General features: G+C 37.3%; 1 protein-coding gene across 3 annotated transcripts in view; it reads right to left on the bottom strand.

Annotated features, from left to right (window-relative positions):
- The window catches only part of AK5 (adenylate kinase 5), a 239,594-nt gene that overhangs the window by 214,683 nt on the left and 11,883 nt on the right, over positions 1 to 13,028 (bottom strand). For all 3 annotated transcript variants that reach the window (XM_060142523.1, XM_060142522.1, XM_060142521.1), the window contains 2 exons: positions 9,159 to 9,328; positions 8,950 to 9,063 (listed from right to left, as the gene is read on the bottom strand). In XM_060142523.1, coding sequence (XP_059998506.1) covers positions 8,950 to 9,063; positions 9,159 to 9,328 — 284 coding nt within the window. The remainder of the gene's footprint in view (positions 1 to 8,949; positions 9,064 to 9,158; positions 9,329 to 13,028) is intronic.

The raw sequence follows: 13,028 nt of genomic DNA on the forward strand, positions 1-13,028 counted from the left end.
TCAGCATCTCTGACCTTATTTTCTCATAACACAGGGCACACTTGTGCACATATTTACTCTACACAGAATGTGATGTGCTTAGAGTCAGTGAGGCTAAATTGGTAGGATCTGAGAAGAGTACTGTGGGCTTCCAAAATATATGACAGCCAGTTTAATTTGAATTTATATTTTTGGTAATTACTGAGGAGACTCAAATTATAACTGCATCTGCATTTTCTCAAGGAACTGGCCTTTTCTATTAAAGACATTAAGGGAATTGGGCCTGGAAAATAAGGAAATACAGGAGTTTCTGTTTGAATGAATCACTGTGCAAAAAATACAAAATGTTAACATTGGGAAAGCCTTTTATCACTCATCCTTATCAAGCATTCTGGGCAAATAAAACCAATGGGTGCTGGCATAAAAAATGAAGATATAGTTACAGAACAACGACTATATGCAGTAGCTCATTACAGGGCTGTGAGGATGACAAAACGTAGATGCAAGACTCTCTGCCTTAATGAATTTGTAATTGTGCAGTATCTTTTCCCTTTGCCTCTCTTGCTCCACTCTCCACCGTTCTCTCACCAACTCTGGGCCCTGGCTGGCTGACTTTCTGGAATGAGTCAACGGGTTCTGTCGCTCTGTGGTTTTCAGTTGGTTTGGGGCTGTGGTCAACATCAGGAGGAGATCAGAGGAAGGGAGGAGATGAAAGTCTGTTCCCTTGGTTCTGTTCCTCTGGGTTTATCGTAAGCTGGCTACCTCTCTCTACTGAAGGTCAAGGCTTCGGTAAGGAAGCCTTCTTCATATATCTGTCTTTTCTCTGAGTTCAAGGAACTTCTTCCCCTTACTGCACTGTGAGCCTGGGGATGGTAACCGATCCCACTTTTACCAGCCTTGTGATATTGAACTATCCTTTGTAGTTTCCTTGTGTCCTATACATACCCTTTCAATAATTTTTAATAAAACTTTTCTGTTTAGCCTGTTTGCATGTTCTATATCTTTCCTGTTGGAACCTGACTGACACAGAAATCTAAAGAACGAATAGTTATCAATTTAAGGTACTATATGATAAGTGCTATACAAATATTACAGACAGTAAAATATTTTGCTCAACGAGCTGACAGTAGAGAGAAATCTCCAAGACTTGGGATCCTAAGGGAAGGTGTCCGGGGGAGGGTGAGATTTGACAAACAGCAAAAAATGACTATCAAGGAGGGACAAATAATAAGACAGCAAGGGCAAAAAGTGTTCAAGAGATGGTAAGACAAGCCAAGTCCATCTCAGATCAGATTGCACGGGGCAGTGATTTCACAGAGACCCAAGAACCCTATGACACTAACACTGAGAACACAGCTTATGTGAAATTCTTCCCATTCTAAGGAATTTCTCTCCCACTCAAGAAAGCAAGTGTGAAGACTAGTGAAGATGACATTATTGGGATAACTGTGGGCTTATGCTCTAATTTCAGAACTTCAGTATTATTAGCAACAGCAGGCTTGCTTCATAACTATGGCAACATGCTATGGCTGAGAACCTTTGCTATGTGCTGTTAAACACTAAATCAATTTGCACTTTAGTGTGCTTAAGAATCAGCTTTGCTAAAGATTTTTAACTTGTTAACTTGCAGATTCTTGGGTTCCACTCACGAAAAATTCTAATCCAGTAATTCTGTGAAGGGACTTGAACAATGCACATTTTTTGGCAAGGCACGTACCTGATTCTGAAACAAACCATACAGGGAGAAACATGTTCGTGGATAGTAATTGGCATTAAAGCCTTTCGACCAGAAGAACGAATTAATGACAATGGTCTTTTAGAAAGATTAATCTGGTCACAGGACACAAGACAGACTGGATGTGGAGAGAATAAGGACCAGAAAGGTGGAAAAGTGAAGACAATAGATGGAAGTGAGCACGTAGCACGAAAAGACTAGGAAGAAAGGAAATGAAGGGAAGGGACAGATGTGAGCAAGGTGAAGAATGAGTAGGTATTTATTTACTGAGTGTCATGGTGTGGTGGTTTAAAACATGCTGACAAGATTTTGGGGTTTTTTTGACACTCTCCTAATTAAAAAAAACTGGATTCTAAGTTCCTGCTCCTTGAATATGGGAGAATTAGTGACTAATTTCTAACAAACAGAAAGTGATCGATGTGATGGATGACATTTGAAGCTAGGGTAGAAAAAGTGATAGGGCTTCCTCTGGCTCTCTTGGGTGACATGCCTTTGGAGCCCTGAGCTACTGTGAAGTCCAGTCACCCTGAGACCTCCATGTGATGGGATAGGAAAAGATGCTTGAGGAACTCCAGCTGTTCCAGACCCCAGCTATTTGAGTCTTCCTCCCAAATCAAGCACCAGACACGTTAGTAAAGAAGCCTAACTCCAACTACCATTTAAATATGATGTCCTGAGAGATCGTGATATATATATATATGTATAGCTGATTCACTTTGTTATACAGCAGAAACTAACACACCATTGTAAAGCAATTATATTCCAATAAAGATGTTAAAAAAAAAAAGCTTCAAGTCATTAATTCCAGGGGGAAAACATCCACATTTTCTTTACTATTTTGCATGAGCATGCTAATGCTTAGAAAAAATTTTGTTAATTAAAATTAAATCACTCCCCTTTAGAAGCAAATCAAATTTGTCTCCCTTAGGAATAGGAAATCAAATTATGAATCTGTCAAGTCAATTCACTACAAAAGCAGGATGACAGCCCTCTGAGCATTTTTCATTTTATCTCCAAGCATTTTTTAAAACTATATTTATCTAGTTGAGAATTTCTCATATATCCAATCTCACTCACTCAAACTCAGAACTTAACTCTATTCTCAGACGTAGCCATGTTTCTTAAGTCCTCATCAATGGACTGTGAGAAGTGATGTGTGCTGCCTTGGGGTCTGGGACTTAAGCAGTTGAGCACGTACCTTCTCCACTCTTCTCCCTCTTCCAACCACCTGGAAGTAACCATGGCAGCGACCTAGCTTTCACCACGCAGATGTCAACCATGTCCCAGGGAAGTGGTTATCAAAGTGTGCTCTCGAGACCCCTGGGGATTGCTGAGACCCTTTCAGGGAGGAAACAGATCAAAACTATTTTCATACTAACACTGAGAAACTGTGTGCCTTTTCACTCTCATTCTCTCACAGATGTACAAGAGTTTTCCAGGGGCTACATGAAGTGTGATATCATAGCAGCTGGACTGCAAAAGCAGACATAAGAACCCAGCTCTCTCATATTAAGCTAGAACTTAAAGGGATTTGTAAAAATGTAAAGCAATGTTTCTCATATCTTTTTTTTTTTTTTTTTTTTTTTTTTTTGTGGTACGCGGGCCTCTCACTGTTGTGGCCTCTCCCGCTGCGGAGCACAGGCTCCGGATGCGCAGGCTCAGCGGCCACGGCTCACGGGCCTAGCCGCTCCGCGGCATGTGGGATCCTCCCAGACCAGGGCACGAACCCGCATCCCCTGCATCGGCAGGTGGAATCTCAACCACTGCGCCACCAGGGAAGCCCTCTCATATCATTTTATTTTTTTTTTTAGTTTTGGAAAACATGACTGCTTTTCATAAAAATGTGTTATCTTTGTTAGCCTGTATGGATTTATTGTAATTTTTAATGACAATATTTAAAGATTTCAGTTTTAATTTCTCATATGCTAAATATCAACAGATATAGTCCATGTACATGAAAACTTTTTGAATTCTTTAATAATTTTTAGAAGTGTTAAAGAGTCTTATGACCTAAAAAAACTGAGAACCATTGCCCTAGGGGCTGGAAGAACGATAACTTGGAAAAACCTGCATCTGTGAACGAATGTGAGGACTGAAGCTATGAATGAATGAGGGCCCTCATTCACGGAGAGGCTGTCACATACAAGAGAAACAAGTTACTGTGTTACTCCACTGTACCACTGTCTTTTTATTATAGCATCTTGGCTTCACTCTAAAAAATACAGACCATAGTCATATGAGTAGGACACTACTACATCAAAACTAAATTATATGGTATTGGTTTTCTTGGGCAATAAAGGTACAGATATTTTAGATTGGAAGTTGGTGACCCTTGTTATACCATTGCAAAACGATTGGTATAACTATTGTGATAACTTGGAAGGCAGACCATGTTCTTATGGAGCCCATAGTTAGAGATGAAATGGCTAGAAAGAGCTAGAATGTTAGTATGTGTTGATGTTCTCTGTTGTGTTTGGCAACATATAACAAGAAAAAGATAAGCCCAAGAAAGAACTGACCAATTTGCAAGCAGATAAAGAAAAATGAAAGTATCTGGTAACTTAAGACCTTATAAGATTGAAAAAGCCAACTGCTTCTATACCTCTAGACAGCAGAATATATGGCTAGTGCTGTTCAAAGGACTCCCAATAACTACCCAACTCCTTCCAAAAGGAGGGACCCAGCCCTAAGGCAAAACCCAGACTAAGAATGTTGCCTTCCTACCCAAGCCTGTTGTTTTATATGGCCTCAAAGTAACTGCCATCAAGATGAGAAAACAAACAAAGCAGCTTAATATCTATTGATATGTCCAGAAAAGGACTTTGAATGTAGTTACAGGTACATGGAACTACCTGCAAGCAAAAAGAGCAGAAGCCTACCAAATTTTTGAGAAAATGCAAAGCAACTATAAGCCTAGCCAGAAAAAGCTTGTGTATTTTTCACACTTAAAATACCTCCCCTAAGGAAGGCGTAGTCTCCAACTCATCACTTTGATGTGAACTGTGACCATGCAGAATAATAGACAATAAGAACTTCTCAGAGGGCCACGGGACTCAGAAGAGAACAGGCAAAGAGTTACTCCTTGAGAGAGAAAATGGAGTTGCCAATGGGCTAAGCCAGGAAATCACTCCACTTTCAGGGAAGAGACCCTTGGCAATCCCTGCCTCACAGCATTTATTTGCTGCGGTTCAGGGACTACCATTTATATTGCCCAAATTCCCTTTTCTGAATAGGAGCCTCTATTTCCCTTCTTCTGGTATTACTCCTCCATTGCTTATTGTTGGCAGGGAGGTTAGATAACTTAATGTTTATAGGTGTCTGTGATGAGGAATCAAATCTGGACCGAATGGAGAGAACTGAATATCAATAAAGATTCTCGACTTTTGAACTAGATGATGGGGTTCTGGTCTGTGTTCTTTAGGGAGAGAGTGAGTACATTCTGTGTGGGAAGAAGGGAGCATGGAGACATTTGGATGGTCAGAGGGGCAAACTTGCGTAGAAGCTGCTAGTCAGTTCTCCCATCCTTCCACAGTAATAGAACTGGACTAAGTTTCCCAGCCTGCCTTGCAATTACAACACATCTAAATTCTCAACAACGTCATGTGAGCAGAAGTGATGGATGCCACTTCCAGATCTGGGACTTCAGACCTTCGTGTTCTCTTCCCCTATGTGCCAGTTGGAACCCATATGTGATGGCAACCCTGCTTCGATCAGACAGATGATGACATGGCCTAGGAGGTGGCAGAACAACAACTTGGAAAAAACCTAAATGATCTCAAGGAGAAAAGCTGCCCAGTCAATCTGGACTGTTCATGTTGACATTTTTCCTTATGAGAAAAAAAAAGTACACTTCTTTGTGCACTTAAGTGTTAGGTCTTTTTGTTACAATGGTCTTACCATCACTAGTGTATATCGCTGATGTCAGAAATCCATCTCTTCTTATGCTCTGGACCTGTGAGGAAGTCTTGGGGAAAAATTTCTGCCTGTGTGTTTATACATGTCCACATGTTCAGTAAAAAAAAAAAAGCTGGTTAAAGAAAAACTTTGAGGAGTGTGGTATAATAAAATATATATATTTAGTGTTTGTCCCTGATTCCTGACACAGAGCTTCTAAAACACTTGGAATTTCCTGAGTGATAGGAATGTCTTCTGTTGTTTGTATTAGCACCTTCTGACTACACTTGAGTCTAAGCTAATGAGGTGACTCAGGGCAGGGCCACTGGATAGCCTCAGGATGGAGTTGGTTTGCTGGAAAGACCAAGCATGAGACAAGAAGGTGAGAACTTTCAGCCCCATTCCCCTGCCTCCACGGAGGGGAAGGGGAAGACTGGGTTATAAAAACTCTTCAGCAATGAAGTTTGGGGAACTTTTGTGTTTGTGAACACACTGACGTGCTGGGAGGGAGGTGCACCCAGAGACGGCATGCAAGGTCCCTGCCATCGTCAACCCCATACCTTGCCCTACACATCTCTTCTATTTGGCTGTTCCTGAGTTGTCTTCTTTTTTTTTTTTTTTCTGAGTTGTCTTCTTTATAATAAACTGGTAAATGTAAATAAAGCATTTTCCTGATTTCTGTGAGTTGGTCTAGTGAATTATCAAATCTGTGGGGGATGCCATGGAAAGCTCCAAATTTACAGCTGTTTGGAGAGAATACAGGTGCCCTTAGGACTTTTGAATGATGTCTGAAGCGGGGGGCAGTCATGTAGGACTGAGCCTTAGCCTGCAGCGTCTGTGCTAACTCCAGATATTTAGTGTCAGAGTTGAATTCAATTCTTGGACATCTAGTTGGTGTCAGAGGATTGGAGAATTGGTGTGGAAACTCCCCACACATTTGGTGTCAGAAATGGTACCCAAAAAAATGACATCACAGGAGCTTAAGCCTATATAGGGTGTGGAGTATAGGGACTGACCCTAACACTTTGCTTTACATAAACCCTGCAGCTTTGCCTCCGCACTCTCCGAACTCCTGCAGCTCATCAAAGGCAGCACCAACTTCAGACACCACTGGACTGCCTGAGGGGGCAAGAACCTCTAGGCTGCTACAGTGGCAACCTAAGAAAATGTTACATTGGACTTTCCTAGCCTCAGAAGTGTGGCTCAGAACAGTAAATGCAAGTGACTGTACATTCTACAGAGAGATACCAGACCATCTCATGGAATCTGCTAGCAGGTGTCCCCAAACTGATACCGTGACCCTTCACCCATTGTGGTGAAGGCCCATCACTCATGACCAGGCTATAGAAGAGAAGGTGGAGACTGATCAGGTGTGCAGAGAGAGCTGCTGGAGAGTCATGCATTTTCTGCCCCTTCCTCACGACTTGCCCCATTGCAACATAAGGAAGAATTTCAGGATTCTGAGACAACACTTTAGGTTTCTGAGCCTGAACCAGGCCCAAGCTGAGGATAGCAGACATGTTAAACTGAGTGAGAAACTGAAGTTTTGATTTATATTGGGCTGGGGTTTTTTTTTTAAATTTTTTTCCGGCTTTACTGAGATGTAATTGTGGACTGGGCTTTTTAATACCTAAAAATGAAACTATCTGTGACCAGGAAAACTCTAGGATCTGCCTGAGTTATTATCCAGGGGAGAAGCAAGAGACATAGCATGTTTGAAAAGCGAGAGACAGAAAGAATCACTCAGCTTTTCTGCTTGTACTCGCCAAGTGCATTTCATTTGAAATGAAGTGTGGACCAGGTCTGGGTGTGAATTCCTGCCTGATTGGCTCTCATGCTTCCACTGTAGCCACGAATCACATGGAATGGCTGACATAGTACCCATTTTCAACAGCAATATCATTTGGCAACAATAGCAAAAACAAAAAATTGATTTTTCTAGTTTTTCTCTCTTCGAGGCCAGAGCAATTAGAACCAAGCCCGTAAGCTGAGTAAGATAGAGGTTCTGGACTTGCTGTGGGAGGGAGAGATCTGAGGAGGAGAGAAAGATATTGCAGCACAATAAGCATCCCCAAAACAGTTAATGTGAATATTCAAAGACAGCTTTCATGAAGCCATCTTTGGCCTTGAACTGCCTAACTCCACACTTCTTTTATATGAGACATAAACTGACAACTTATTTGACTTAGTTCTCCTTGATATAATATCGGTCATATATTAAAGGCTTCTCTATATAAGAAAAAGAAAAACAAGTTTGTAGAAAAATAGGCAAAGGAAAGCAGGCATTCACACAGGGAAGAAATACAAATGGTGAATAAGTATCTGAAAATATACTTAACCTCAGTAATAACTCAAGAAATATAAATATAAAAAGTGAAATACTGTTTCTTACTTAACAGGTTGGCAAAAATTTTAAATATGAATTATATCTGGTTGGAAAGGGTCTGGAGAAATATACTGTTATTCAACATCGATGGGACTATAACTTGGAAAATTCTTTTTGGAGGACAGTTTGGAAATAGCTATGAAAATTAAAACTGCATTTGTATGTGAGCATGCACACATGTCCATGCCTGGGTGTGTAAAAGTGTAGTATATAGAAGAAGGCCTGGAAGGATATATAATAAGCTTAACACTATTTCTATGTCTCAGGAGAGGATGGGCAGTGGAATGGAAGAAGGCCATTAATGGACGTTCACTTTTTACACCAGGACTTAAAATTTGTTATTTTTTGTAATTAACATTTTTCAATGAAAAATTAGACACACTAGCTTTACAAAGATTAAACAGATATACAAAATATTTTAATTGATTTATTTCTCTTTCAAATAGATTATTGGGTATTGAGCAGGCATAGTCTATTCAAATTTGAGTAAACTTTGGCACACTGAACCCTGCCTCGTTATAGACAGGTGGTTTAGTGTTTCATACACTGGTGAAGAGAGCTTCCTTAGCTGTGAGTGTAGGGTGCTATTTTACATCCCCAGGCAGTACTGAATAAGGCTTGTTTTAAGTGATTAAAGATTAAAAATACAATCTTAGGGAAAGTATTCTGAAGTAAAGGTAGAGAGATGCGCATTTTTGTTAAAAAATAATGAATTCTATTATTGGTTTTTATCTTTTCTTTTTGGCAGAGACTGTGTTCAGTTTTTAAGCATGTGTGCCAACGAAATGACCTTCTGCCAACCCAAATGAATGTACTTGTTCATTTTCAGATTAGAATTCATTCCAAATAAGAGCAAGTCTTCCAAGAAATATATATATATATATATATATTTTTAATCTCAAATATTTAAGCAAAAAAAAAAAAGGTCATTTAAAAGATAAGGAGACATTCTTACTTGGTCCTCAAAAGATAGAGCCTGGGCAACATCTCTGGGAAATCCATCGATAACAATGCCCAATTCCTCAGGCATTTGCATCAATTTTTGTTTTATCTCTGTAATTGTTGTTTCCTTTTTTAAGAAAAAAGATGAAAAACCACAGTTAAACTTACACTCACAAGTGGTATAAAATCTTTGCAGAACAGAAGCAAATTATACAACAGTACCTGAGGGGCCAATTCTCCAGTGGTAATTATTTTGGCAATAAGACTCCATTTCCTATTGCTGCTGGCACTGTGGATCTTCTTCCTTAATAATTCTCCCACAGAAATGTATTGAAATCCGTAACGTTCAGCGATTTTCAAACTCTGAGTACCCTTTCCACTTCCGGGACCACCTATCATTTAAAACAGGCAAAATTGGGACCTTCTGATACAATAAGAAACACCCTTTCATACAACTATTATCTTCATCTTGAGATGCAGAGTCTAGATCAGTACCAGGGCAGAAACCATTCTACTTGTGGCATCTCAGTGCTACCTCTGAATGCAGAGAAGGTGTAGATTTAGCCGAGGAAAGGGTAAAATTGTCGTGATTGATTGTATTAGATGAAAGAGACATTTTTTCTCTTACCGATTTTAGTAAACTACTAGTTTTAAAAATTGAATAATGCAGTTGAAAGAAAGCGCTCCCGTTTTTCTGTGTAAACTCTAATACTTTTATCCTCTGCAATCAAAGAAAAATCTATGAGATACAAAAAACAATGACTGCAATGGCAGAAATGTGTTACATCCAAACAAAGAGTTAATGTGCAGTTTCGTGAAACGTAAAAATTAGTTTTAACCAAAGGCACACCAATATTGACATGGCTTATTTAAATCTTTCTTTGAATTGTCTGTTCATCCATCTCCTTGCCTTATATCCTTTAAAATTCAAAAGAAGTTTTATGCAATAAATACAGAGTGAATGGAAGAGATCTTTAAGGTAGAACAATTTCGTAGAACTCATGATAGTTTTGATTTTGTGATACATTAGCATGAAATAATCAATATTTTGAAACATAAACCAATACCAATAATCAGTAACTGCCATTTATTTTTTAAAAGCATAAGCACTAAAAAATTATAAAATGTATGTCTCAGATTTTATTTCTAAATCATATTACATTATTTTAGTAAATTTATATTTCTAGACAACCTAGACTAACTGGAATCTAAAGTCTGAGCAAATTTCAAAATAAAGCACATAACAATCATCCCAGTCTGATTTGTTATTTGTTGGCAATTATAAAAATAAAATATTTTAAAATACTTAATCATAAATTATTGACTGTAGAAAAAATATTTTAAAAAGTCAATGATAATAAGTAATGAATTGTTTTTGGTGCTATTCACTGAAACATAATTATAATTGGTTAAGCAATATTAAAAATAAAAATTCAATAGAAAAGTGAGTTGATGTTCTCTCTACTAATTCAATTTATCAAGTTTTTTGGGGGTAGCAATCATTTTACATACCATTATTTAGTATATTTTAAGAAATTCTTGTTGCAAATAACATAAGCAAAAAAGAATGGTGTTTGTTTTGCTTTGTTCTGGATTTTGTAAGAAGAGTTCTGAGTGAGTGAACTTGGTTGGCTAGGGGTTATTTCCTCTTTAAAATTTTTAATGTGCAGAATTCTAAGATCAACTAGTATACTGAGACCCTTTCCTTAACCTCAATCCCAAATAATGATCCTAATAAAACTGGTTTTTGCCTTTTCATTGCCTTATTAAACTTATGATAGAAATTTGTTTACATTTTTGACATTGTCTTTCTAAGAAACTCTAAATCGAACCCTATTAGACTTACCACTATAAACTACTACTGTATTAAATTCATTACTTCACAAATGAAAAGTTTTGGTTCCAAGTAGCTGCTCTTGGCCTATTAAGCCATGGGTAAACCATGGACTGGCTTGAAGACAAATAATTATATGATCAATGCCATCGACAAATTCAAACTAATTTGATCCCTGAAGAATGAAAATTATCTTTCATATTTTCACACCTGATCTGACAAATCATCAACATAAGAGAACATATTGAATTTTTAAAACTTCAGACATGCTAAGAAAGTTACGGCACTTCAAGGAAAAACATTTTTTTGTCGATTAATGGAGGCATTAGCAGACAACAAAAAAATACGATTAGCACAATTGACAGAGAAGAGCATTAATTTATTGGATGAGTTTGATTACCGGAGCTTCCTAACAAACTAATCTTACTTTCTTCTCCCTGAAACCAGAGTAAGTTTAATTTTGCTATATTTATTTAATTCTACTACTTATAAATATTAGGATCCATCTAACTCTTAGATTTTATGATTATGCTAACATAAGAGAGATTCATTAATATCTGTGCCAAGAAGGTTACCTTCTTTAAAAAAAAAAATCTGTATTGCCAGAAGGGAAATTTTGCTTATTTGGATGTGGATATCTGTACCTCCCCCACTCTTTTTCAGGTTGGAACTAATAAAAATTTGTAAGGTTCAGGTACAATTATTTTATAGTTCCTCAAAAGTCATAAAATTGTCTCAATTTTCTCAGATAACCTCAGATTCACTTTTTCTGTTCTTCTCTTATCTCAGTCCTCTAAAAGTTATTTACACTCATTGGTTCTGTATCATTCTTGTAATACATAAAATGACAACACACAGTGTAAGTCTAAAACCAAAATCACACCCTTGGGAAGCAAGTTGATTTTACTGAGTAAAAAGAACTGTGAAGTGTAGGAGATTTAAGCATTTATATCTTCTCCACAGATCTTAGTTTACTGAAATAGTTTAATCATTTTCATATAAAATTCACAATGCACAACAAATTCACATATATGTGCTGTTTTATGCAAGAACAACTTGTTTTACACCTTTTTCATGGACAATCAAGCCTTCATTTGTTTATCCTGATAATAATCGCCAATATTGTACTAACAGCAAGAAAAACAAAAATGAAAGACTATCTCATTTTAAAAAGGTGAAATAATTTCCAATTATTCTCCACCTGTAGCTGTATTTTTTAACGAAGCATTTCCTTGTCTTCTAGGTAAGAACCCCAAAATTTTAAGCACACACACAAAAATTCCACCTTCAAGAATAGATAGAGATTTATGGCATAATAATGGCTGCCATAAACCATGAGAATATTTTGACTTTTAGAAACCTGATTTCTGTACTCTCGTCTTACAGTTATTTTTCTATAATATAACAATTCAGGGATAAACATATTTGCAATTTCATTTTCATTACACTTACAGATGTACAAACATCCCTCCTTCTAGACTGGTGAACTTAAATTCTTGTTCTAGTTTGGTGGGTTTATTTGCATGTTTTTTCCCCAGTTGCCATCATCATTACATCTTGTGGGAGCAGTACTTCTTTGCTTGGGGGCTGTATACATTGGGCCCTTGGTTAACAGTTACTGGCTAGAACAGCTTTAACATCTTATGCTAGATTTTTGCTTTTGGTCATCTTTGTGAAAGCTGAGTCAAATTGGAAAGTGAGACAATGACTACAAATGTTTCATGTTGACAGGACTCTTCAAAATTTTATAGCTTTTGAGGAAGTTAGAATTTGCAAAAGTGGTCAAAAATGCATTCTGCAAAATTACTTAAGACATTTTCAATATCTAATCCTTGTGAAATGGCATCAGACCTATATTTTCATATTCAACATAAGATTCATAGTGGCAATTTAAAAAATTAACTATTATTCTTGTTATTTTCATTAATACTCAGATGTTACATGCTGTGTAAAACACTATTCTATTAGATTTGCTTGTCTAATAACATCAAACTTAGATTTTATCATTGGTGCCAGTCTGTCATAAGGAAGATTCATTTACATGAATCTTTACCAACATATTATTATTGTTGTTTACTTTTTGCTCTGAAGTTAATAGTGAATAAAAATTCAATTTGTTGAATTAAAGGGAAAAAACATGTCATGTTTAGAAAACTTCTAATGGACTCAGCTATCTACGTTAAAAATTAAGCAAATAAAAACCATAAGATGGTAAATCTTCATTTATTACAGAGAATTTCTACGACATTGTAATGAGA

Source organism: Lagenorhynchus albirostris, chromosome 2 (genome assembly GCF_949774975.1).
Source record: "Lagenorhynchus albirostris chromosome 2, mLagAlb1.1, whole genome shotgun sequence".
In the NCBI taxonomy this organism is placed as follows: domain Eukaryota; kingdom Metazoa; phylum Chordata; class Mammalia; order Artiodactyla; family Delphinidae; genus Lagenorhynchus; species Lagenorhynchus albirostris.